This window comes from Clarias gariepinus, chromosome 14 (genome assembly GCF_024256425.1).
Source record: "Clarias gariepinus isolate MV-2021 ecotype Netherlands chromosome 14, CGAR_prim_01v2, whole genome shotgun sequence".
In the NCBI taxonomy this organism is placed as follows: domain Eukaryota; kingdom Metazoa; phylum Chordata; class Actinopteri; order Siluriformes; family Clariidae; genus Clarias; species Clarias gariepinus.
This window is the reverse complement of record NC_071113.1, coordinates 22,790,423-22,815,737: the sequence shown is the minus strand read 5'-3', so window position 1 is coordinate 22,815,737 and position 25,315 is coordinate 22,790,423. Positions and strand designations below refer to the sequence as shown.

The window sequence follows — 25,315 nt, the reverse complement described above, 5'->3', positions numbered from 1 at the left end:
CCTGTCTGTTGTAATAAAGAATTGTCCCTATTTTAAGGATAGAGCTTTTCTTTTACAATTTTATACAAACGTTTCATAGACAGTTGGTTAGTTTCTTCCACTCTGACCCTCACCACGACTTACTGAAGATGGATGGAGGGATGAATGCAGTAAATGTGCTACACAACACCCAGTACACTCTCATGAATGAATAAGTGTGGCCCCTCTTTGTCCCACAGTTTCATATCGGACCACCCGCTCCCTCTGATAACCATTTGACACTTTAATAACTTTGCACACCTACCTTCACAACTACACTACATTTACAGTTTTACGTTTACATCCTGGACCAGTGCACAAAGACACTTTAATAACCTCTGCACAGAGACACTTTGTTCTATGCATATTTGCACACACAGTACAGTATATTTCAATTTGTACAGTATATTTCTATTTTTGTACATCATATTTCTATTTTTATTTTTAGTCCTATTTTTCCTAGCACATTTCTATTTTTATTTTTAGTTCTATTTTTCCTAGTTTAATTTATTTATTTTTTTAATTTAATTTCTATCGTTTTTCTTTTATTCATATTTATTTCTTATTTGTAAACCTTAATTCTCTTTTAGGGTCAATGGCAGTCGTATAATGCATTTCACTACATTTCGTACTGTGTATGTTTGTGTATGTGACAAATAAAATTTGAATTTATTTGATTCCAGTTATTTCATATAGTTTGAAGCAGCAGAACTGAGTTGATGGTTTGCAAAGACTTGTTGATCGTTTGCTCCTGATTTGGAGGCTCTGCGGGGAAGACGCTTGGCCTTCAGGGCTTTTAAAGATGACTCAGATGAGAACCCAGCGAACAATCTGCGGTGACATATGAGAGCAGGGAAGCCTTCTGGTGTAGTGTGAATCTCGGGTTGACAGGCTGGAGGAGGTCACGTCCTGAGAAGCAGACATAAGGTGATGCATGTGGATGATTTGTACGTGTGGTGAGTAAGCGCTCTCGCCGTGTGTGTCTATGTGTCAGTACATGAGCGTTAGGACAACTGAGGTGTAAATATATGCAAATATGACAATACTGAGTACAGCCTGAAGCTTCGGATTGGTATCTCATCAGACTTGATGTAATTTCCAGTCTCATCCACTATATGCCATTAGGGTAAATTTTCAGATCATTATTTCCATCTCAAACTCATCAGTAGCTAAAAGACACTAATGGTAAATGAGGCATCCTCGTACATGCTTTTAAACCGCGTTTGTGGTTGATATATTAAAGAAAAATATTCGGATTATCATCGAATAATGACCAACCAGTCCACCACTTTATTTCATAACCATTTCGACTTTATCGAATATTAACTATTTTGCATAGAATGCACTTTTTGAGCTTTATTAAACCTAACATAAATGTCAGACAGTGACTTTGTGGCTTCACCAAGTCACATTTTCCACTCATCCTCCTCATGTTAATACATCTGGTCCTCTCGCTGTCTCTGCTTTCCTTATTTGTGAGCCCAAGGTGCTGAGACAGCTGAAAGCATGCACTGGATCTGTCCTATGTCGAGCACACTCTACAATAATGGCCATACACATCGCAAACATCCACATACATGCTGTGATTTATGAATGTCAGCTATAATCTGCTTTCCCTCACTCTGTTACCTCTCTCACTTTCTCTCTCTTTGTCCTTCATATATATATAAATATACACATTCTTACATGCTGTATTAATCCTCTTTGCATGCATTAATGAAATTTCCATATTCCGGTAAAAACACTTTTAGTTTCTGGCTTTACAATCTGGCTAAGCACATAAAAGAGTTAGAAGAAGTATGGCGTGATGCTTAGAGCTGCAGAAAAAAGACATTTAGGAGCTGAAGGATGGATCACTGGTTGCAGTATGTTTGGGAAGCAAGGCTGAAAAGTTATTTGTTCGCTTTTACTTGATGACCTTCAGGTTACACACTCATTGCGTTTTTTATTACGAGTACTGGTAGCAGTGCAATGATCCATGTTTTAGCTGTGCTACTGATACTAGAGCTCTGGGATTTGGCTGATAGCACAAACTACTCTGTAAAGGCTTATGCTTCCAGCAAATAGTGTTCAATCTCAATGTGTAAAATCTGTGTTGTAAGTCAACACCATTCATGTTTACATTTATAGAATACTTTGAAACTGCGCATGAGATAAAATTAATGTATAAGGAAATAAACTGACAGTTCATCTCGGTCACCATATACAGTACAGATTTACACTTAGGGGTAAGTTAATGTATCCAGCCTGTACACTAGGGATGGGAATTACCAGTGACCACCCGATACCATATCACATGACCTATAGTATGTGGCGATTTAATTAATATTGCAAACCTGTTTTATTTGATCTTTTTTTATCATTCTGTATCTTTTTTTTTTCAATTTTGCTGCACACTGAATCTTTAAAATAATTTTTAAAAAGGTGTGCGCATTCTAAAGCTTTACTTTACTACCTTAGCTTTATTCATCAGCTTCACAATTGAATTAAGAATGAGTAATTCAAAGTGGCTCGTTCCTTAAAGCATTCGTTTTCTCACTTAAAATCAAAGGGCAGCATTTAAACAATACAAACTCACTTCAAATACCAGACTTTTACCTTAAAATTAATCTTTTACTAAGCACATATTCACCATAATTATTATTTCTAATCAGACTTAGCAACTAAGTCCTATGCATGAATAGTGGAAAAGTGTTCCCGTAGGATTATAATGAAACGGCAAAGTTTTATCGCCTCAAATGTCCCCAAAGTCTTGAGTTCATGTAGAGCAATTGTGAGCATGCAGCCGCGCACAGCTTCTACCGCACATATTTCGAGACTGATTAACACCCGTGGTGTTTTGAGACTGGTGTAAGTGTGTGTAATGAGTGGGTTTGAGACTAATTTGCTCCCAGATTTTGGAGAAAAAGGCAGATCGCACAACTTTTGATAATGAAATGTCATAAAAATGTGATTGTGTTGGTACTACAGTATATATGACTATTCAGTCATGACTGTTTAAGCTGATAAAAAGCCATTTCTGTCTTGTGCATTTGTATTATAAATGTAATATATATATATCATATAGAATTGTTCATATAAATATAAATTTTGGGGTCAATGTGGCGATACATGTATCATGATTCATAACTGAATAGATTTTTGCCCCCATCTTTACTGCACATTACAAGTTTGAACATTTAAAAAAGTTTAATGCTTAATTAAACGTAGCTTGTTCCTTATAACTTTACTTTTCTCACTTAAAAACTTAGCACTGCATTTAAACAATACAAGATAACTTCAAATACAAGAATTTAACATTTAACTGAGCAGCAAGTATCTCTGCCCTCCGCCAAACTGATATTTCTAATAATAATAATTTAAACTAAATAAAAAAATAATTCACTCCTACCACATTTGTAAGAGTGAGTACAGTACCTACTGGACTTTTTATTGTCTCAAATGCCTCCAAAGTTTTAAAATGCAAAAGTGAGTGAGCAGCTGCGGGCACATGGGTGTGTGCTTCTCAGTGTTTTGAGTCTTGTGTAAGGGGTTTGAGATTAATTTTATCATAGACTTTAAAGAAAAAGCCAGATTGGAGACTTTTAACGCGATTTTCGATAATGTAACGGCATTAAAATCTTCCGCGCTCCATACAGAATTGTTTATGCAGTATCTGAGGCTGATCAGACAATCACTGGTCACGGCCAATCAAACTGGTCACTTGCTGATCGAACGGTTCATCTCTATTAGAAACGTATTGGGTTTTAAAAATCGATTCTGGAGTCAGTATGGCGATACGCGAATCGCCACAAAAAAGAATCACGACTCATACCTGAATTGATTTTCCCCTATCTCTAGGCATTATGCATGATGGGTGCAACACTTCATGCGCTTCTCTTCTTATAATACCTTGATGCCCATATCTCTTCGATATAGAGTCAATCTGAATTCATTTGGCCACATTATTTTTTTTCCATAATATTTATGCTCCTGAGAAAACCGAAGCCTTTTTTATGATTAGCCGCACTAACAAGTAAAGCTCTCCGTACATTATACATGTGAAAATGCTCTTAATTTAAATATTTAACATTTCTCTAATTAAACATTTCTCTAATCCAAGTGGTTAAGTGATCTCCAATCACAGTCATTCATGATTTTTTTAAAACCAACTTTCCTCCATGAGGTTGATGGTCTAGCACTATCCTTCCAGGTTTCAATAATGCATTAGACAGTTCTTAACTCAATTCCAGTAATTATTTTTTTTCTTTTCTTGATGCAGAGGCAATAATAATTGATCTTTTTTTGTTGGCCAAGCAGTGTACACACTAACCCAATCTCAGGAATCACTCTCTGAGCTCAGAGAGGTATTGTTTTGAAATTTCTATGTACTGGAAAGACCAGATATTAAGCAGACTTTCTGTGTTTTCTGTTTATGCCGTTAACACGTGAAATGCTACTCCACTCTTAGAAAAGATTTCCTTAACAACATTATGATGTAAGGTTTTACATGCAACCTAAGAGGCATATTCTAAGGTCCAGAATTTGATGGAACCTTACAATATACATTGTATGGCCAAAAGAACATAGGAGTTTTGATCTTAAGCTGTTGTAAGCACACAGTTGACTAGAATGTAGTTTTATGTTACAATTTTAAGATTTCATCTTTACTGTAACTAAGAAGCCTAAACCTGTTTCAGAATGGCAGTTCCCCATGTGTTTAAAGCTTTGTTCATGAAGACATGCTAGGTAAGAGAGTGGCCTACAGACAGTTCTAACCTTCAACCCCTCCTAACACCTTTGGGATCAATTGTAGCACTGACCCAAAAGGTATAATCTCAAGCCTTCTTGCCTAACATTGCCATGACCTTACTTCTTATGGCTGAATGAGCAGCATTTCTCACAGTTATACTCCAAAATCAAGTGAAAGCCTTCCCAAAAATTGGAGGCAGGTATTTACCATAGTCATACCATATTCTACCAAATGTGGAAGAACTAAACAAACCCTCCATGATGTCACCCATACTGTTTTCTGAAAAGCGGGTTTAAATTCCACCTGTGACCATCTTGACTCCACCTAAACTCTGGTCAACCCATGAATGGATGTACAGTATGTACAGTACGAACAGCACCTGGCTGTTGGTTAGAACACGCCTACTTACACGACCAGACAAAAGTTTGGACACACCTTCCATGGTCTTGTGGACTGATGGAGGCATCCAAAATATTCGATAATCTTCATTGAATAGTTGATTTTGAGATGTGTCTGCTATTTATGCTCTGTAAAGCTTTCATAACGGCTCTAATCTGAGGTGCTGTTAATTAGTGATTTTTGGTGACTCTAAATGAACTTCTCCCCCTGCAGTAGAGGTAAGTTTTGGTTTTGCTTTCCTTGGATGGTTATGAGAGCCAGGTTAATCATGGTGCTTGATGGGTTATGCAAATGCATGGACAATACTGCAAGAACTATACTAGAACAGCTGACATTCATGTTTTAACATGTTGTTGTTGTTGTTACTTAATTACTTAATAAGTGTTATTTCAAAGAAATCCAGCATTGTTCCAGAATGTAGAAAATAAATCACTAAAAAAAAGCATTAAATTAGAAGCTGTGTCCAAACTTTTGACAGGTGCTTTACCTAACTTACCACTAGCTACTGTAGCTAGCTAATTTTAGCTTAGCTAAAATGCCAAATTGGCCAGGGTTAATTTATATGCTAAAATTACTTGCATTTGATTGAACTTCGTCTTCCATACCCTACACACAGTCCTGTTTCCACTTCTACAATTATTGTCGTCAGTTAATCTACAGTTAGTAACTTCAGTTAGCTAGTTAATTAAAGTGATGCATAGCAGTCAGCTAGCAGTTTGACACCTGCAATGCAATACCCCTAATTATTTAGAATTAAAAGGCTTTTTAACTTTTTAACTGATGAGTGACATAAAAAAATTAGCCTATTTGTCGTTAATAAGAAATTTAGCTATGAAGAGACAGAGCTTTACAGAACCAGAGGTTGCCCCATGGTGTTCACATATCTCTTGTACATGCATATGGTGCATGTACAATAGAATATACAGTGGAACCTTGGATCGTGAGTAACTTGGTTTGTGAGCGTTTTTTAAGACAAACTAAATTTTTTCAGAAATTTAAACTTTACACTCAAACGGAAACACTGCTCTATCACTGCTCTAAGTTAAAGTGCATGTTAATTTGTTTTCTTTTTACTTTACATTTTTGTTAATTATTTTTATATAAATATTATTGGGTTGTGGAACAAATCATCTGAGTTTCCATTACTCCTTATTGGGGAATTCACCTTGATATATAAATGCTTTGATATACAAACACTCCCGGAAACCAATTATGCTGGTAATCCAATGTTTAACTGTGTGTGTAAAACAGTTGCAAAACATTGAATAATTAGTGATGCTTACCATAGCAGACACACCCAACGGCTTCTGTTCTATGAACCCTGGACTAAAATTTTCCCTGTTGGCTTAGTAGATGCGGATTTGTCCTGCTAATTGGAAGGTTATAGGTTTAAATTCTGGCACTACCAGAATTACACTGTTGGTCTCTTGAGTAAAAACATTGGGATATAAGGGATATACTCATGGTGTAAACCCCAACAGTCATCCATGAACTGGAGGTTGCACTATTGCTAATTTTTCACATACAGTGTTATTGTAATATTTTTCTTCGTGTTGGACTCACTCACACAATGTCATGTCTCCGTAAAACATTCATCTAGTGTTGAAAATTAGAAAAAACATTAGAAAATTCTAAATCACCTGCATGACTGAAAACAATCAGAGACATAACTCCACATGCTCTGTTTCTCACTCAGTCTAAGTGACTCGTGTCCTCCAGCATGTCTGAGTTGAGGCTCTGTGAAGCTTCATCAGGCTTCTTTTGTGCCCACATGGTGATGTGTAGGCCCGTGTGAAGCCTCTCCTGGCTCTAATGGAGGTCCATTAGTGTCGGCTCATGAAGCCTAAGTTCCAGTCGTTGCAGGTGTCGCTCTCTAGCCATTCTTGCATCAGACAGCGTATTGAAATTTAATGATCTCACACTGCTAATGTGCACTGCAATATGCTCCTCACTGCAAACAACAAATAAGGGAAGAACCGTGTTGTGTGTGTTTATTTAAAAACACTTTCAAAGAAAATATTGAAATTGATCAATAAGATAAAATTTTTTGCTTAAGTGTTTGAAGACAGAGTGTTCGAAGAGCTAGTTCCAGAATGCGCTGTAGGATCTTCTGATATGGCAACAACTGCTTTCCCTTACACACAGATTTGCAATGGTGTTATTACACCAATCATGTGGGTTAACATGCAGCAGTGGGGAAAATTATTCTAAATTCAAAAGTCATTCATCTCAGTCCAGGGTTTTTTTGTTCATTAAAAGGGCTGCTTAGAGAGATTTTGACTGACTGAGGAACAAGCTGCAGGAGGTAATACTCCACTGCCACTGAGGATAAAAACCTGAAATAGCAAACGTTTCAGAAATTCTAGCATTTATTATATTTAAATGGAAACATAATTTTCAATAATTTTATTGTAATGATAATTTTATTATAGCAGTTTGATTCTTACACATGCAAAATATTCCACAAAACAAGAACATAATTTTTTTTTACAAGAGGATTAATTAAGCTATGGTGCATTGTAAAGAGTAATATTTTAAACAACTGCATTAAAATTATTCCAAAATGTTCCTGTCACCAGTTTACTGGTGTCGATTGATAATCAATTTTAATAAGTTAATGTTACAATTAACCACATAAAAATTGTAATTATGGTGCAATTATTTAATCACAAAACTCTGCAATTTATTACTTCTCATAGCAGGCAATTTATGTAGAGTTTCTTTATGATAAAAAGGCAAAATGTCGTAGTGCAAAATGCGTTTTCCCATAGGAAATAATGTTAATGCAGATAATCCGTTCCAGCCAATGAATATTTTTTACCAATAGTACCAATTTCCAACACTGTGATCCAATTTTTTCATAATAATATTTTTTATATAAAAACCATCAAAACATTTAGAAAAGAGATTCAATTAAGTAAAATATGAAATAAATAGAAACATTAAACATCACTTAACCTTAATTTATGATTCCTCTTGGTTCCGGCTGCTTTAAAAACTAAACTGAAAGTGGCTTCCTGTTGTTCTTGCTAGTCCCATGGTGGTACAGTATGTCTTCACTAAATCTTGCACAAAATGGCAAAAAAAAGCACAAAAATTTTTTTTTACTCGTTTTGCTTGCCTTTTTACTCGTTTTGCTTGGCTTTTTACTAACTGGAAGAAGGCACAACTGTAAGTACATGTGACTGGCTAGGTCGCTCGTATGCCAAAAATGCTTCACATGGCAAGGTCTTAGGGCAAAAATTTTTAAGGCAGGGCGCTCGTATGCTGAGGTACCTCTGTAAATACATTTAAATACAAAATGGTACATTTAATAGTTACATGTTGCAGTTTATATGCAGTGTGATCTTTTACAACTATTATTATAGTTTAGGATATCCAGAAATAGAACTAAACTAAACCAATTTATAAAATCATCTATAAACACAATCATAGATTGCACTCTCTAGTCAATTTTTTTTTTTACTGATAGAAAAGAGTGCACATCACACTAGTACAAGCTTATATTCTTTGTAAAACATATAGTGACATTTAGCTCACATACATCATCAGCACCTGTTTTTTTTTTTCCTCTCTGTTGTGGTGCAAGAAGGACATTGCCCAGTTCCAATTTTTTTGCACTTTACCCTTCAACAAGGGAGAGAGAGAGACAGACACACATGAAGTCTTATACCACACCTTATTTGTTGTAACTTTAACTTTAAAATTAAATAATCCGGAGTTAATAAACAGCTGTTTTCCCGCTCATCTTAAAATATCCAAGTATTCTGTTTAGTGAAGGAAAAGCAATTTTAGGATATTTTGTTAATCATGTCTTAGTGTACTGAAATAAACATGAACAAATTTATACCTGCTTCTTACAATGATACTGTGATTTCAATTTAGAAATGGCATAATACAGTAAGCTTAGGGTTTAGAAGAAGTAAAGATGAAAAGGTTAGGTCCTAATATTTATCTGTCCTAGAGAAGCAGTAATGTCAAAAAAAGAAATGCTACTGTATATCCTAAGAAAAGCTTAAATGAAATAGTAAATTATGTCTAACTAAAAATTTAATTAGAAGTATGAGAATAAGAAAGGTTAGGCAAAGGGGTCCAGTGTCCCTGATGGGGAGAGAGAGTACAGTATATGGCATCATCAAGAATCGCACTTGTGATCTCCAGTTGATCTCCAGTGTGAGCTCTTTGGTAATACTGTATCGTTCTTACTAAATACAGTCTTACTAAATGTGGACTTTGATCATAAAGACCAATAGTTCCAATATTCTATCATCTGTCTGCACTGCATGCCACAAGATAGTAAGCTTAAAAAAAATACATTTAATTTTTCCAGTAAACTGTTACAAGTCATTGTGCCGGAAGCGGCGCGGTACACTTTTTGTAAGTCACTCTGGATAAAAGCGTCTGCCAAATGCGTGAATGTATTTGTAAATGTAGTGGCACATTTCTGCCAAAGCGTGCACTTTATAATATACATCATTTTTATGCCTAAAAATATCCAGGAATGTAGTAATGCAATATATCATTAGAGAGTATAAAGATCTATCTCTGATTCTATCTCTGCAAACTATTTTATTATCTGTTATTGCCAGCAGTTACATGGGAATATGTGCATCGTTACATTCAGAGCCCTACCACTGAATCCACAGAGACATCATAATCTAAACCATCTGGTCTTGATGAAGAGTTCAGACAATTAAAATATCTATGTTGTTTAATCCAAAATAAGCAAATACCATGTAAAATAACTTGTGCCGTAACATGGGTACCCTTTTAGCCAGTAAAGAGACTTTTCCAATAATATAGGACACATCAAATTAACAATCAGTGTGTGTTTTATGTGCATTATATTTGTGTTAATCTAAGAATAGACAAAATAATGACTTTCACTTTTGCCGTTCTATATTAAAATGACTGCCTAAAATAGTGTATAGGAAACTAAGATTATGGGTATTTTAAGGAATTTTAAAGTTGTAAGCCCTTAATCTCCAACAAGGTGTTTTGGTTAACTCTAAAAATATATAGGAGTATGTGTGTGTGTGTGTGTGTGTGTGTGTGTGTGTGTTTTATCTGGGTACTCCGGTTTCCTCCCACCGTCCATAAGCATGCAGATTAGAGTAAATGGTGTTCTTAAATTTCCCATAGTGTGTGAATACGTGTGTGAATGTTGCCCGGAGGTACTGCCACGGTTGTGAAAATGGGATTAAATACAGTGGTCACCATTGGCCTGCACGGTCTCTACTGTAGTTGGACTGCAGAGGATTCCTAGGTGGATAAATGGGAGCTAACCTAGAGCAGTAGACATAGACGAATGTAGAGGATAGTGTGTAAGGGAAAAAAATAACACCCTTAATTCTAGTCTCTGGGTTCAGTTTAAACTATGATGATTGACATGCTGGATCTGTCTGCTGTGTTTCGACAGACTCTGTGAACGCTTGACATACACATGATGTAATTTTGGAATAGTTTATATTCAACAATCATACTGTAAATATAAGTCCTAAGCCATTTCCTGATTAAACACAAAAGCAAATATGCATCGCACACATCAAAAAATAAAGAGGGGGGGGGGGGGGTAGTAGTACTGTATATCAGTAATGAGGGTGGGTGGCAGGCTGACAGGGGCAGTGGGTGAAAAGTATGTTAAAATATCAGAAACACATATGTTTTCCTATGAATTGGTTTTGGTCACGCTGATATATGGGGACGTCTTGTGTGTAAGAGACACTTCATCGATCTGTGTGCTTGTGTACAAATTATTATGGGTTTTGGATTGTTTAGGTACTCTTCTGAATCCAATAGCCGACTACCGTATGAGTCACTGCTGTGCCTTTGTTCTGTACAGCAGAAAAATCCATCAATTCATCTTCAGTACATCGTTATCTTGAGCAAGGTCATAGTGGGGCATGAATGCACTTCGGATAAGACACCAGGACATTGATCTCTATAGTGTGCACATATGTTCCAAAATGTACAATATTCAATATTCAACAATATTGTACAATATTCAAACTGACGTTTGGGATTTTTTTACGTGAATATGACAGTCTTTTTTTTTTTTTGCATTTCCTCTCGAAAAAATATGCTGTGAACTGAGCAGTGGGTGAGCAACAGCAATGGCAGCAGTACTTGACAGCGAAACGCTGCACGCCACTCACCCATATACAGTAAGAATCACAAACAAGTCAAATATCCACAAGCTGACAGCCGTTACGTCCCACGAACAGCACTGTAAACATTTCCCTCACCTTTTTAATATGCAAGAGTTGTCAAAATGTCATGATGGAAATAGAAGTGAAAGGAGATCTCAGTAAGACAACGAAAAAAAACCCGTTAGACAGACAGATGGATAGATAGACAGGATACTTTATTGGAAATATTGTTGCAGCACGCAGACGGAGTAGAATACAGATGAGATATGGTACCTACAGTACATCATTAACAACAGAAGTCAATTCAGTGGTAAAGTAGTAGAAAGTAAAACATGCGCCATGTTCACTTTTTTAACTTACATCTGATTTAGCCTCGATGACTCAGAATGGATTTAATGTTCGCAGTGTAAACCGACATCCTCCCTGAAAGTGCCCACATTTAATAGGAATTATTGTTATGTGAATGATCCATATTTATCAACAATAACAATATAATATATTGATTGAAATCCGTTATTGCAGCAAAAACTAGCAGATGCATAGCTTGCAGGATTTTTTTGACCAATATAATTGAGACATCTGCTGTTTTGTTTATACAGTATGTGTCTGTGTGTGTGTGTGTTTGGGTTTGGGGGTGAGCATGTGTAGTGATACTGTATGTGTACACTAGACATGAAAGATCTGGATTTATCTTGCTTGTGAGTTATTAATCTAAATTGAAATGTGTTTCAATTGGCCAGAAATAGGTGCCTTAAAATCAGGGACTTTTTCATGTTTTAATTATAGTCCAGAATATTTATTTTATTATTTCTAGGTATATTATTATTACCTTCTTTAGACTTTAGGCAAGCCCGATTTGTTTCACAAATATGATCTTCGGGATGTCCACACTGTTATTTGGAAGTGCCCAGATCGGATTTGGCTCTGTTTATATCTGCATTAGTTGCTATAGTATCGTCACCGGAGACTCGCATGCAGCATGATATGTCCTTATCTATCGCTCTGTTTCTGTACATTCCCTCCAACTTTGCCTGTACTGATGCATATTCCCAAAGTGCTATCAACCGTTTTACTTAGTTCTCTGTACATAGGCTATTGGACTGTACATGGACTGTACATGTTTTGCATTTTAATCCTGCGGTTAATTGAAAAAATTTGAGGAAGTGGCTTTTACCTATTTAGTGGAAAAAGATCCTTAAAATGTATATTTTTATTTCCTATATTTATGTCTGTTTCTTTCATTGTCTTCTCGCTGTTTTTTCTTCTTCCATTGTCTCCTAGCTGGGGATCCATGTCCCATACACACAGATCATGAGGACTTGGACTCCTGTGTCAGGTTGCTCTGATTTGAGCGGGTAGAGCGTTCAGACCGATGCACTTCTTTAAGGAATCCAGTCTGAATCTGCTTTCAAACCTCCTTTGGATGCAATTCACATCAAATCAGCAATCTGTTCCCTCAAAAAAAAAAAAACTTTTTAGAAATTTGCCCTTTAAAAATTTGCCCCAGGATACGAAGCATTTTCAGCATACAAGCAAATGAACCGAGACAAACCGAATGCTGGCTAAGTTGCGCGTGCAGTACATCCGGAAGCTGTTCAAAACTTGCTGGTGTCAGTAGAATGCCAAGTGAAACGAGTTTACAAGTTATTTTGTAGGATTTTTTATTTGCTTTTTTCTTTTTTTTAACACGTAGCACCATCGTCCAAAGAATGTTAACAAGCATGACAGGAAAAAGAAAAGGGATCCATTTTTAGTTTAAAGCGGACAGTGCCGAGATAAATTACGTGAGGTTCACGTGAGGTTTAATGTTTATTTATGTCATATTTTACTTAATTTACATGCCTTTTCTAAATGTTTTTATTGTTTATATATGCAAATATATTAATATAGTGTTAGAAATGTATAATATTGGTAATATCTTTGGTTGGATGGAACAGATTATCTGCATTTACGTTATTTTCTAATATCTTCTATATTTTTATTTTATTTCATATAGTCACACACACTTACATTTACTTTAAGGAATCTAAATAACTTTAGTTTAAAACATCTGCGCAAATTGTTCCAGATTTTTAAGTTAGTTCGCTCGTCTTGTGTTTTATGCAATTCCATTACTGAACAGTGTGAAAACATGTTTTTTTATTTTGAAATTAGGAAACTAAATTTACTCTTAGTTTAAGGGCTTGCCAAGTGTTCTATTGATTTACAACCAATAAAATTACATCAGTTTTGCTACAAATCCCGTAGCCCATTTAGACCTCAAGATTAAGAGCACAAAATGGTAATCATTTCTCAGCAGATACTAGCTATGCGTCATTCAGTGTGTATATGTAACTATCTCAGGTTTCATTCCATATATTCAGTTATGCCCACCGTACAAGTAGTAAGGCAGTGTTATGATCTGGGGTTGGTCAGGTCTAGACTCAGCAATGCTATGTGGCAATAAAATGAAGTCAGCTGATGATCTGAATGTACTGACTGACCAGGTTATCACATCTATGGGGTTTTTCTAACTGATGGAAGAGGCATATTGCCGGACTCAAACTGTGAAAGAGTGGTTCTGGGAGCATGAGCAATCATAATTTTCACACATAAACAGGCCACCACACTGTATGCTGTAATCAAAGCTGCAGGGGATTGAATCTTAGCATGTACGACCAAGCAGTGTGTTTTTCAAATCGCTTACTCATTGTCTATCCCGCTTTATTCTGTATTTAGGGTCGTGGGAACCTGGAGCCTATTCCAGGGGGCTTAGGGCACGAGGTGGGGTACACCCTGGACAGGGTGCCAATCCGCATTTTTTAAATAGTAAAATAAAAATCAATATAGGTGGCATGGTGGCTTAGTGGTTGGCACTGGTTGGCACTGTCGCCTTTCACCTCCAGGGTCAAGGGATACAGTAGATTCCTGTCTGGGGTCTGTGTGTAAAATCTCAGATTTTATTCCCATAGTCCAAAGACATGCAGAGTTGGCGTGCCAAAATTTCCTGTAGTGTGTGAATGTGCATGAAAGTGTGTGCCCAGCAATGGATTGGCACCCTGTGCCCTAAGTCCTCTGCCGGCCTGTACACAGGATAAAGCAGTATGGACCATGAGAGAGTGAGTTTAAATCAATATATGAATTGAAGGGATGTTGATTGTAACCAATGCTGTGGAATTTTGTCACTAAAATAATCCTTGTCACTACACCTTTTCTCCGTCAAACAAAGTATTCGGTCAATAGCAGTGCAGCAGTCGAGCGCTTAGCCGAGGGCAGATATCGCGGCTCGTTAAATCACCTTCATCAGATTTATAAGAATACACGTTATCGCCATCTTTTTACTAATTTGCATTGGAACATTTTGTTAATTGGAGCTACTGTAGAAATTAGAACACATAGTTAATTATCTTGTGTGTGTGTGTGTGTGTGTGTGTGTGTGTGTGTGTGTGTGTGTGTGTGTTTATTCTCAGTGCCCTTGTGAGTTGAAGCAGTGCAGAGAATATGTTGGTGTCTTGTGTCTTTGAGTGGAGGTTAACATCTCTTAGACACTGCCTCAGGGCCTGCAGCTAGCAATAAACTGTGTCGGTGTGAGTGTGTGTGTGTGTGTGTAGCCCCCCCTGCATGTTACTGTTATTGCATGGTTGCATAGCAGACGGGTGACATGCTTGCAGCTCTGGGATCGGTGGAATAACTTTGATCTTGTGTGAATAACAGTCTCATTTTCTCCAGACTTCACAGATCGGTCAGCAGAAACCCATTTTGCAGCGCTGTCTTAGGGAAAGGGGATTCTCTGAACATTTTCACACTGAAGATACCCCCCCTCTCTGGACCTGAGCACTTTAAACCCAAGGGACTGGTTTAAAGGTGTAAAAGCTGATGTCTTATCCTGGTTTGTCCTGAGATTGTTTTAGACTCCTTAATTAAACATGGCTTAAGGATACACCATAAGTATAAAATGTTTCCAGGAACCTTTGTAGACTTTTTTATTTCTAGGAGTGTGATTTACCCCTGTGAATTAGAACTCAGCAGTCAGCGATGTGCTTAATGTATATTTATTCCAAGTCTACAGACCACAGAATCACACCCGGGTAGCCACTCTTACCTGTTCCAAGCATTCCCATCCAAGTGGAAATAACACATTATATAGAGGAATACATACCTTGAGTGGTGGTAGTAGTCTTAATGTGGAAGCCCCCTAGTGACGGGGAGGAATTCGCCTAATTTAGGCAGAAAATCAGAGGTGGGGGTAAATAACAATAATTCAGCTGTTATTTTAAGACACAAAGGCCACATGTTCTGGAACAGTATCGTCAAGTGCATTTGTAAAACCAAACAAGCACCATGATGCATCTGGCTCTTCTGAAGACCTTCCAATGAAAGCAAGACCAAAGGAGAAGTTCATTTAGAGTTACCAGCCACAAAATCACCAATTAACAAACATCACCTCAGATTAGTGCCATTATAGTCTTTACAGGGCATAAGTAGCAGGCAGATCTTGGAAGATGTATCCAAACTTTTAAATGGTAGTGTAAGTACTCCATCACCTCATAGTTGATACATATGGATACATTCATACCCAGTCTTGTTATTACAGTACGTACAGAAACTTTAACAGTACGTCTGCAACATGCATCTTTATTATCCAGCTTTTCCTCAGATTATGCCACTGTGTATTTCCGGTCTACTGTTTATTACATACAGTACAAGGCTGAAGATGTTCAGGGTACTGCTTTCACCAGGGACGCAATATCAGATGTGCTGTCAGGGCTATCAGAGCTACACCAGAGTGACCGGACACATTGATGCTCCTAGAGATGAAATCAGTAACATTTGGTTACATCTTAAAATAACAAATTTGAATTATGATTAATATTGATTGTTAAATACATTGATTAGAAAGTTTTCATTTAAGTTTCATATCTTCCATTTTTTTTAGTTTACAGCAGTAGTGATGCCCTGACAGTTCACTATACATATTTAAAAAAAAAAAAATCTCTGTAATAGGAGAAACCTGTAATGACTGTCATTCCCCAAAATAAAGCCTATAATTAATACTAGGTTTAGGTAAGATGTAAGTGTAAAAACATCTTCTCTTTCTCACACACACGCATTAATGCATTCCGGAGCAGGTTCAGTTGCAGTGCTGATCTGCTCACTGGACCTCCACTCGACACATATCTAGACCAATATTAGACCTGAAAATGAAGCAGCGAAGGGGTGTGCAAGTGGCAGTGAATGTCTGTGGATGTCTGAAGGAAAGCATGACTGAGTGAGACAATGTTTAAGTGTGTGTGTGTGTGTGAGAGAGAAAAAGAGAGAGAGAGAATAAGAAGGGCATTAAAAATATTGGCTGGTGGAAATGATTCGATATTCTGCACAGAGACTCACCCGCATGATTAGAGGGTGGGAGTGATGGAATGGAGGAAATTTGCCATCATCTAGCTCACTCTCAGTGATACAAACTACCCCTCTGCCTCTCTCATTTCCTCCCTCTCTACATTCTGGCTCATGTTGGTGCAGTACTGCAGTCACCTCTTTGCATTACCTGTTCCAGTGCCATCAGCCCCTGAGGAACACCCTCATAGCTATGCTTATAGCAATGTGTGTGTGTGTGTGTGTGTGTGTGTGTGTGTGTGTGTGTGTGTGTGTGTGTGTGTGTGTGCCTGCATTTATTGCTGCTCCTGTTATCCTTTTTACATAGATTTTTGTGTCCAGCACAACAGCAGTAAAGTCTAGTGGTAAAGCTGTTAGGTGACTATTGTCATCACGGTAGTTGCTAATGTCAGTGTTTTTAGTCCATTAGTACTGCTTTTCAGCTTAGACGAGATGAGAGACAATTCACTTACAGCACTTCTTTAGAGAGTTCAATAGCAGCCCCAGTAGTGATGGACAGGGCAATGGATTTATCTATTGATGGTTTTAAACAATGGCTCTGGTTGAAAATGCTGGAACAATGGGCTACTGTAAATGAGACTACAGGGAAATATTATCCTTTTTCGCATAGAACAATTTCAGAATATAGCATTTGTGTGTGTTTTCAGGGTTGAAAAACAGCCAGATAACATCTGTATTAGAGATGCACAAAATAGCAGATTTCCCTTCTTTTTATTTATTTTCTCTTGTGACCTGACGATTTCAGGCCGATTCCCATTTCTTTCTAACTGAAAACCAGCACGGTACCAGTTTGGACACAAGTTTGGCATCACTGGGTTCCTTTGAAACATGGCACCAGCCAACTACATCATATGAGATCCTGGTTCTAGTGCACAACTCCAGCTTAGAATCTTCAGAACTTTTCTTAGAAAGAAATCCGAGTTTCAAATCTCCAGATTACACCACTGAAAATCAGAGGAGATCTGTTCTCCCAGTGGCCCCCACAGACACTCATTCACACGTAGGTACTGTAAAGGCCAGGGGTAGCTCAGTGGTTAAGGCATTGGGCTATGGTTCAGAAGATCCCAGGTTCAAATCCCACAATCACCAAGTTGCCACTGTTGGGCCCTTGAGCAAGGCCCTTAACCCTCAACTGCTCAGATGTGTAATGAGATAAAAAAAAATGTAAGTTGTTTTTGATTTGGAGCGTCTGCCAAATGCCTAAATGTAAGCACACTAATGCACAATTTGGTGCAATCTGTCTCACTACATGAAAGTTTTTGGCTGTATTACTGTAAGTGAAGCAGTTGTCTCAAACTCCATAACAGTCTTAACAAGACTCAAGAAGATTAACACTTCCATTGTAAATGTTTAAAACTAAATTACAGTGGAACCTCAGATTACGAGTACCGCAGTTTACGAGTGTTCCGCAAGACGAGCTTTTTAATAAAATTTTTACTTGAAAAACGAGCATTGTCTTGGTTTATGAGCACCGAGTATCATGTTTCACGCATGCGCTTCTTGTTTTGACTCCGAGTGCGCGTGATCACAACTGAGCTAACGGTTTTTCTCTCTCTTTGCTGCAGAATCGTCTCCCCTGCTGGGTCTTAGTGCTCGTCTCTTACTGGTATAATCAACATCCTTGCACGTGTGTACTGTTTACTGTAACACTGTGACTACGTGTGTAAAACATATTTTATTTTGTGTTCGGAAGCGCGTGTGTACAGTGTGTCTACTGTTTCTTTTTAACAGTGCGAGTAAAGCAAATGAAATTCTCAATACAGAGGTAAAAAATCTATTTTCTCCCTCATTGCAGTGCGTGTGTGTGTGTGTGTGTGTGTGTGTGTGTGTGTGTGTGCGCGAGCTTAAGTTGACACTGTGCCGGCTATGGGTGCACAGAAATTAAGGCAAGAGACACACACTCTGCTCTCGAAGAAACTCTGCAAGAGTCTTCACTTACTCTAGCCTCACACACACACACATGCACACACACACACACACACACACACACATACACAGCGCCTGCGTAAATGGAAACGGAAACACTTATCTGCCGGGATTTATTTTTTACTTTTCTGAAAGGTAAAGTGCAGGTTAATTTGTTTTATTTTTACTTTATATTTTGTATTAATTATTTTTATGTATTTATTTTTTTGGGCTGTAGAATTTATAATTTAAGTTTCCATCATTTCTTATGGGAAAATTTAATTTGGGTTACGAGTGTTTTGAAATACGAGCCCACTTCCGGAACAAATTATGCTCGTAATCCGAGGTTCCACTGTACCTTCCTTCTTCTTTCTCTTAAATTATTTAGGCAAAAATTTGTGAGGCAGGAATGTAGCATTAGCTTGGCCAAGTGTCGCTGTGAAATGAATGCTGAACTGATATTGTGACAGTAATTACAGACAGCATGGCTGTCCTGCTAGGGCTCATGAGGACATGTTTGTTTGTTTGTTGCAGAGCATCTTTGCCCAGTTCCAGTACAGCAGTGAGAAGGTGCTGCCATCAGATGCTCTTCGCAGTGCCCTGGCTAAGACTTTCCAGGATGAGCAGCGCTTCCAACTGGGCATCATGGACGACGCTGCTGAGTGCTTTGTAAGACTCGTTATGTCTTTTAACTCTTCTTCCCTGTTAACTCCTGTTCTCGAACTCTTTTCAAAGTTTTCACTCTTCATCTGTCCTCCTTTCTCACTTTTCTTGCTTATGTTGTCATTAATGTGATATTAAATAGTTTCTTTTGGGGATATTAAGATATACTCACATATCGCATGTGCAAAGAACGTTGATAGTGTAGCGAGTCACAGGAAGGTTATAATGGCTACAGATTTTTTTTTTTAAGGTTAGGTTGCCTTTGCATGTGATATCGACAGTGTCTTTTTATTCCTATTTTTATTCTTTATGTGTTAGTCCATAATTGCATTAATTAGTCCACGACTGTAGTTTTATTACAGGGTGTTTTTGGAGTATGGTAACACACTGTATCAGACTAGTTTTCACACCCTCACCCACTTCACTTATACCAAACCTGATTGTTTAGCCTGTTTCTGATTAAAGCGTGAGGGTTCTGTTTATCTAACATTTATGGCCTTAAAGGACACAAAACATCAATACTGATAATTGCTTTTAAGCAGATAGGCGATTGAGGAGTGTTGCAGAGATCATTCACAGTCTTAGCAGTTGAAGCTCACTTGCTGAAGGAACCTCTGATCAGCTCCATCTTAAATAGCAATTTATATGCAGCCGATTCTGTATGTGTCAGGACTTTGTACAGTCCACGTTTGAGAGAATTTTTGCCCCGGGTCACAAAAGACGACGTCATGAGAGTGATATTAAGTTCAATTAGCAGCTCTCTGGGAGTTCTGCAGTGTGGTGCTGTTTTAGGCTGCGGCCCGGTATTTTTAACCGAAGAGCTGTTAAATCTGGTTGCTACTGAGAATTTGGGTTTTATTGGAATAGCTCATTTATGAGCCACAGACAGGCACTGGGCCAGCTGGGTACTCATCATGCCCTCCGATACCACGTCATATTGCTTCGCCTCCTAGTGTGAGGAAGGGAGGCTTCACGTTTGCAGCATTCTTTATTTCTTCGCATCTGGTTATGTTCCCCGAACATCTGCACTGCTGTGGATGACGGAACTCCATTACTGCCAAAGCAGGAAATGATGGCACTTTAACATCCTGATAGTGTTATTGTTCACTTACTTCTGTTAGGTTGTGTAGATACAGTACTGTGCAAAAGTCTTGAGTCAGCCCTTATTTCTTTGTATTAAATGAAATGACATTACATTACTTTAAATATAATCAATGTAATTAACAAAATGGAAACAAGTGTTTTACTGTGACAGGCTATGTGCCTTTAAAATGCTTTGTTTATGTAACAACCTCAGCAGCATCCTCATTTCCCCTCTCATCTGTTCCAACCGTTCAGCATTCAGCATCACCGGGATACTAATCACCGGCCACAGTAGGTCACTGTGTGGCTAAACAAGCAAAAAAATGAGGGTTGGCTCAAGACGTTTACACAGTACATGAACTTTTTGCTCAACAAGAGAACATGTCTCTAGCTGAAGGTTTCTCTGTTTTCCTCCTTTCCTTTTTCTCCCATTTTCCCCTCTTGCACTTCATCACTGTCTTCCCCGTTGTGTTTCCCTGCGTCAGGAACCAGCAGCGTGATCGATTGATTTAAAATTTCTTTAGCTGGGGAATCAAAATGCCTCTTATGAAATATAGATGTGTTCTTTTCTCATGATCAGATTAACGTGAAGTGAGTGCTGACAGTGAAAAATGAATAAACGAAACGGACCAGCCCGGCTCACCCGACACGCACAGATACACAACTCACTTTCATACAGCACACAGCAGCAGAGCCCTAGTGCAAAACATTCTAGACATCCCAGACAGCTCAGGCGATCAGAAAGCACACACACACACAAACACACACACTTCACACAGAAAGAGGTGAAAAATGTATTTTTTTTCTTTTTCCTCTGGATAGGAGAACCTGCTCATGCGCATCCACTTCCACATTTCCGATGAGACTAAAGAGGACATCTGCACAGCCAAACATTGCATCCCACACCAGAAGTTTGCTATGACACTATTTGAACAGGTTTGAACTGTTTGAACAACCCTCTCTGATATTTGTCTCCAGAACCATTGGCACCCTTGGTGAAGATAATATTTTGAGCTCGAAATCAGTGAACATATTGAATAATGAATAATATTATATTAAGCACTTTATATTTTTTTCCTGCACTGGTTCAAACTTATAAGATTTTTTTGACAGCAAACAACCAAACAAGGGATGCTGGACCTTGTGCTCATTTGTTATTAAAAAAATAAAAAGTGGATAACTTGTAGAAATCGTAATTGTACTTCTTGCTCATTTGTTATTATAGTTATAATAAATGAGCTCAAGGTCCAGCATCCCTTGTTAGGTTGTACAGAGAAGCGTTTGCATATTTGCAGCGTTGATACATTTATAGAAGTGTAAATAAACAAACAACAACAAAAAAAACAAGGCCATTTTTTCCAAATTATTATTATTTTACCAATTTTTTATATAAATGAACTCAACTTAACCCTTCTGTTTTCTTTGACCCCATTCAATGTTTAAAGTCTTAAACTTAATGATTGAATTTTTTGGTTTGTTTTTTGGTTTATATTCGGTGACTTTTATACATAAACTTGGGTAACAATTTTAATTATGATAATTTTCTGAAGGTTGAAATTGCTGGTGTCAAATTGACCCCAAGGATAAAAGATGTTAGTAAATTTGAGTTTAACACAAGGTTTAAATAAATAAACAAAAAAAGGCTTTAAAACTTATATATGAAAAATATTGCAAAAAATTTAATAATTACTATAATTGCTTCTAAATTAAAAGGTTATAGTTCCTGTTTGTATTGTACTTTTATAAACAGGTTTAAAGCTGAAAGGTTGTGTTGATGTAGCCATGATCCTAATTAAATCTTAAATCCAAATTAAACTCTTATAGTGAGGCACAGAATCTTATTTGTAATCTCTTACAGTATATGGTTGGAGACATGTAAAGATCATGGACTATACTTCAGGCAGGACAGTTACATTCTTTAAAGTTCTCAGGCTTGCCCTTGTGCACTTTCCTATTTGGACCACATGTTTTTTAAATCTGGAGATTGATTTGATCACTGTAGAATCCAGTTTTGTGCTCCACGATTTATTCTTTCTACTATGGATGTTTCCAAAGATGTCACATTATCAAAATGTGTGAAGAAATAATTTAATGGTATAGAATCTCTGTGATAATTTAAATTTACAGTGCCTCGCATACTGTAAGTATTTACCTCCTTAAATTTCAATTTGTATATTGTGTAGTTTTACAACCTGGTAATAAAATGGACTTGACTGGGATCATTGATCATAAATCTACACAAATTAACACATAATATTGACACGAGGGACGAAATTCAAGACATTTTATGTGTCCGGGTCCAATTCCCGGCTCTGTGTTCATGGAGTTTGCATGTTCTCCCCATCTTTTCGAACTACTCGCTCACGCACCTTTGGGGACGGCGTAACACACCCGGAGGACAGCGCTATCCGCTCTTTCCGCGTGCGTGAGCTCACAGACGCCCCTGATTGGCTGTAGAGCCGTCATTAATGTGGGAGCCAAAGATACCTCTCATCCCGCCCCTCTGAGACAGCTTGGCCAATCAGCTCTTTCTAGACCTCCGGCTGCAAGAAGTTACAGCATCACCCGGGAATCGAACCAGCGATCTCCGGATGATAGGGCGAGCACTTTACTACTGCGCCACTCAAAGGCCCTATGTTTGGGTTAAAGCTTTTATTGAAAGATCTTTATACAAACAACCCTTAACACTTCCTATTTTACTAAAATCATACTATGGTTCTGTTTAACCCATGTAACACGAGCCCTCGAGGCGTTTGTAAAACCTTTTAAATAATTTTACCATGTGGTCTTGTGTGTCCATTTTATTTTGCTCAATAAAGTTTGCCTGGAGTGTTAAAGAGTGCCAATAATTCTGGACCCAGCTGCTTATATTCAATATTTTTTTCCAGTGGAATCATAACAAAGTTATTTCTCTGCCGTAAATCATAGTTTGTCATGTTTTATATGTTTTATGTGTAAGAGAATGCATGCTTTATTAATGCTTTTCTTCATCTATCAGTGCGTGTGTAACAGTTGTGGAGCTACTTCGGACCCTCTCCCCTTCATTCAGATGGTGCACTACATCTCCACCACATCTCTCTGGTAAGTGGAGAACTATGTCATTCATGCACACACACCTATTCCCATGTACACACACCAGGTATCTCAGCGTGAGCCACACTCCACTGTTACTGCTCCAATTCAGTTGAGTGGACTGACGGCTGTGCTGTAGAATTGATAGCAGAAGTGTGTGGAAAGAGAAAGAGAGAGAGAGAGGGAGAGAGGATGGAAGGAGTGAAGCTCAAACCCCAGCTCCACTACCAGCATACCTACAAAGCTGAAATGGGGCTTTATATCACAGGTTATTAGCTGTCATTGTACATATCAGACCCGCGAGAGCCATTCCGTGGAGCAATGTTACGGAAGTCTTGGCGGGAACGGACTCTTTCTCAGTCCTTACATAATCACTCACTCTTACACACTCTCACACACACATTCATTCACACTATTTTTTTTTGTCTAGTCAATGATATTTTTTTCTGTTTTTTTCTGTCACTATGTACATGAGAAAATATCCTGAAATATCCAAAATACACAAGAGTTGTTAGTGGTTAGAACTGACACCTTTCACCTCCAGGATATGGGTTCGATTCCCGCCTCTGTGTGTATGGTTTTTGCATGTTCTCCCCGTGCTTTCCTCCGGGTACTCAGGTTTCCTCCCACAGTCCAGTAACATGTAGATTAGGTTAATTGGCTTTCCCAAATTGCCCGTAGTGTGTAAGTGAGCGTTTCAGTGTATGTGTGTGTGCTCTGTGATGGATTGGCACCCTGTCCTCAACCTTAGTGTGCTTTGTGCCCTAAGGCTACTCGGATAAGCTCCAGGTCCTGCAACCCAGTGTACATGATGAGTGAGAGTTTAATCGAACATAAAAACCTCAGTATTAGCTATCGACCAAATTATAACTTTGAACATTTTTATTGGCCCAGAATTTCTTAACACGTGCTTTTTTATTTTTTGCTCAAATCATTGTTTTTGTTGTTATTGTTTTTTTTTTTGTTTTTTTTTAGAAAGGCTTCTAGGCACATTCTTTACAGAACTGATGTTGAATCGGGTAGGACTGCAGCAGCAAAGCACTTTCCTGTCATTGTGCTTGGAACTGGACCTCCAATACAGATTGTAATTCCAGTAAAGTGCAAAAGATTGTAATTCCAGTAAAGTCAGTAACTCTGGCAACATCCACCTTTCCCTAGTGCTCTGTCATAACAGTCAACAGAATTTTTTTTTGTATTTTTTAGGTTTCGTAGCTAGATATTTGGCTTTTGTGTACAATTTAGTTTGTACACCTAGCGTCTATCATTATGTGCAGTCTAATTAGCATGCTGCTAACAATCATCTTCTCGTGCTGAGTTATATGTTTAAGATGTTCCTTCAGTAGACTTACATTGCAGGAAGATGCTGTAGTTCTTAATCTTGATATTGTTTCAAAGCACAGTTTGCAGTCTGCTTTGCTTTAATTGCCACCATTAATCACCATTATTTTTTGGCAGCCAGGCAACATATTCCATATAACAGATTATAGATATTATCGTTATAACCAAAAAAACAATGTCAATTATCTCTAGTTTGCATCCTGTTCGCAACATGGGTTACTGCGTTGTAGTCCATGCAACGGATATGTGTCTACATTAATTGGGTACGTAAGTGCGTGTTTATTGCGATAAATAAATAAAAACATTGTGTAAAAGTTAGGTGGATTTTTTGGGCCTCTTGTGGTTAGAGTTGACCCACACATCTGTATTTGGCAGAGCCTGCAAAATGTGTTGATTTTGCAATTTTTCTACCAGTCTGGGAAATCCCATCGGATGTTGCCGCAACATCTGGACATACATTACTGCAAAGTTCCAATACACCTCTTATAATGGGTTCTTTTTTTGTTTCTTATTTTTTAGGAGCAACTTGTGTTTCAAATGCTGTTACCTTACTTTCAGTTTATGTGTAGTCAGATTTAAGTCT

The 25,315-nt window shown here is 37.8% G+C and overlaps 1 protein-coding gene across 7 annotated transcripts in view; it reads left to right on the top strand.

Moving 5' to 3' along the window:
- The window catches only part of usp54b (ubiquitin specific peptidase 54b), a 136,029-nt gene that overhangs the window by 77,504 nt on the left and 33,210 nt on the right, over nt 1-25,315 (top strand). For all 7 annotated transcript variants that reach the window (XM_053511509.1, XM_053511504.1, XM_053511503.1 and 4 more), the window contains 3 exons: nt 19,111-19,245; nt 21,145-21,258; nt 23,321-23,403. In XM_053511509.1, the coding sequence (XP_053367484.1) occupies nt 19,111-19,245; nt 21,145-21,258; nt 23,321-23,403 (332 nt within the window). The remainder of the gene's footprint in view (nt 1-19,110; nt 19,246-21,144; nt 21,259-23,320; nt 23,404-25,315) is intronic.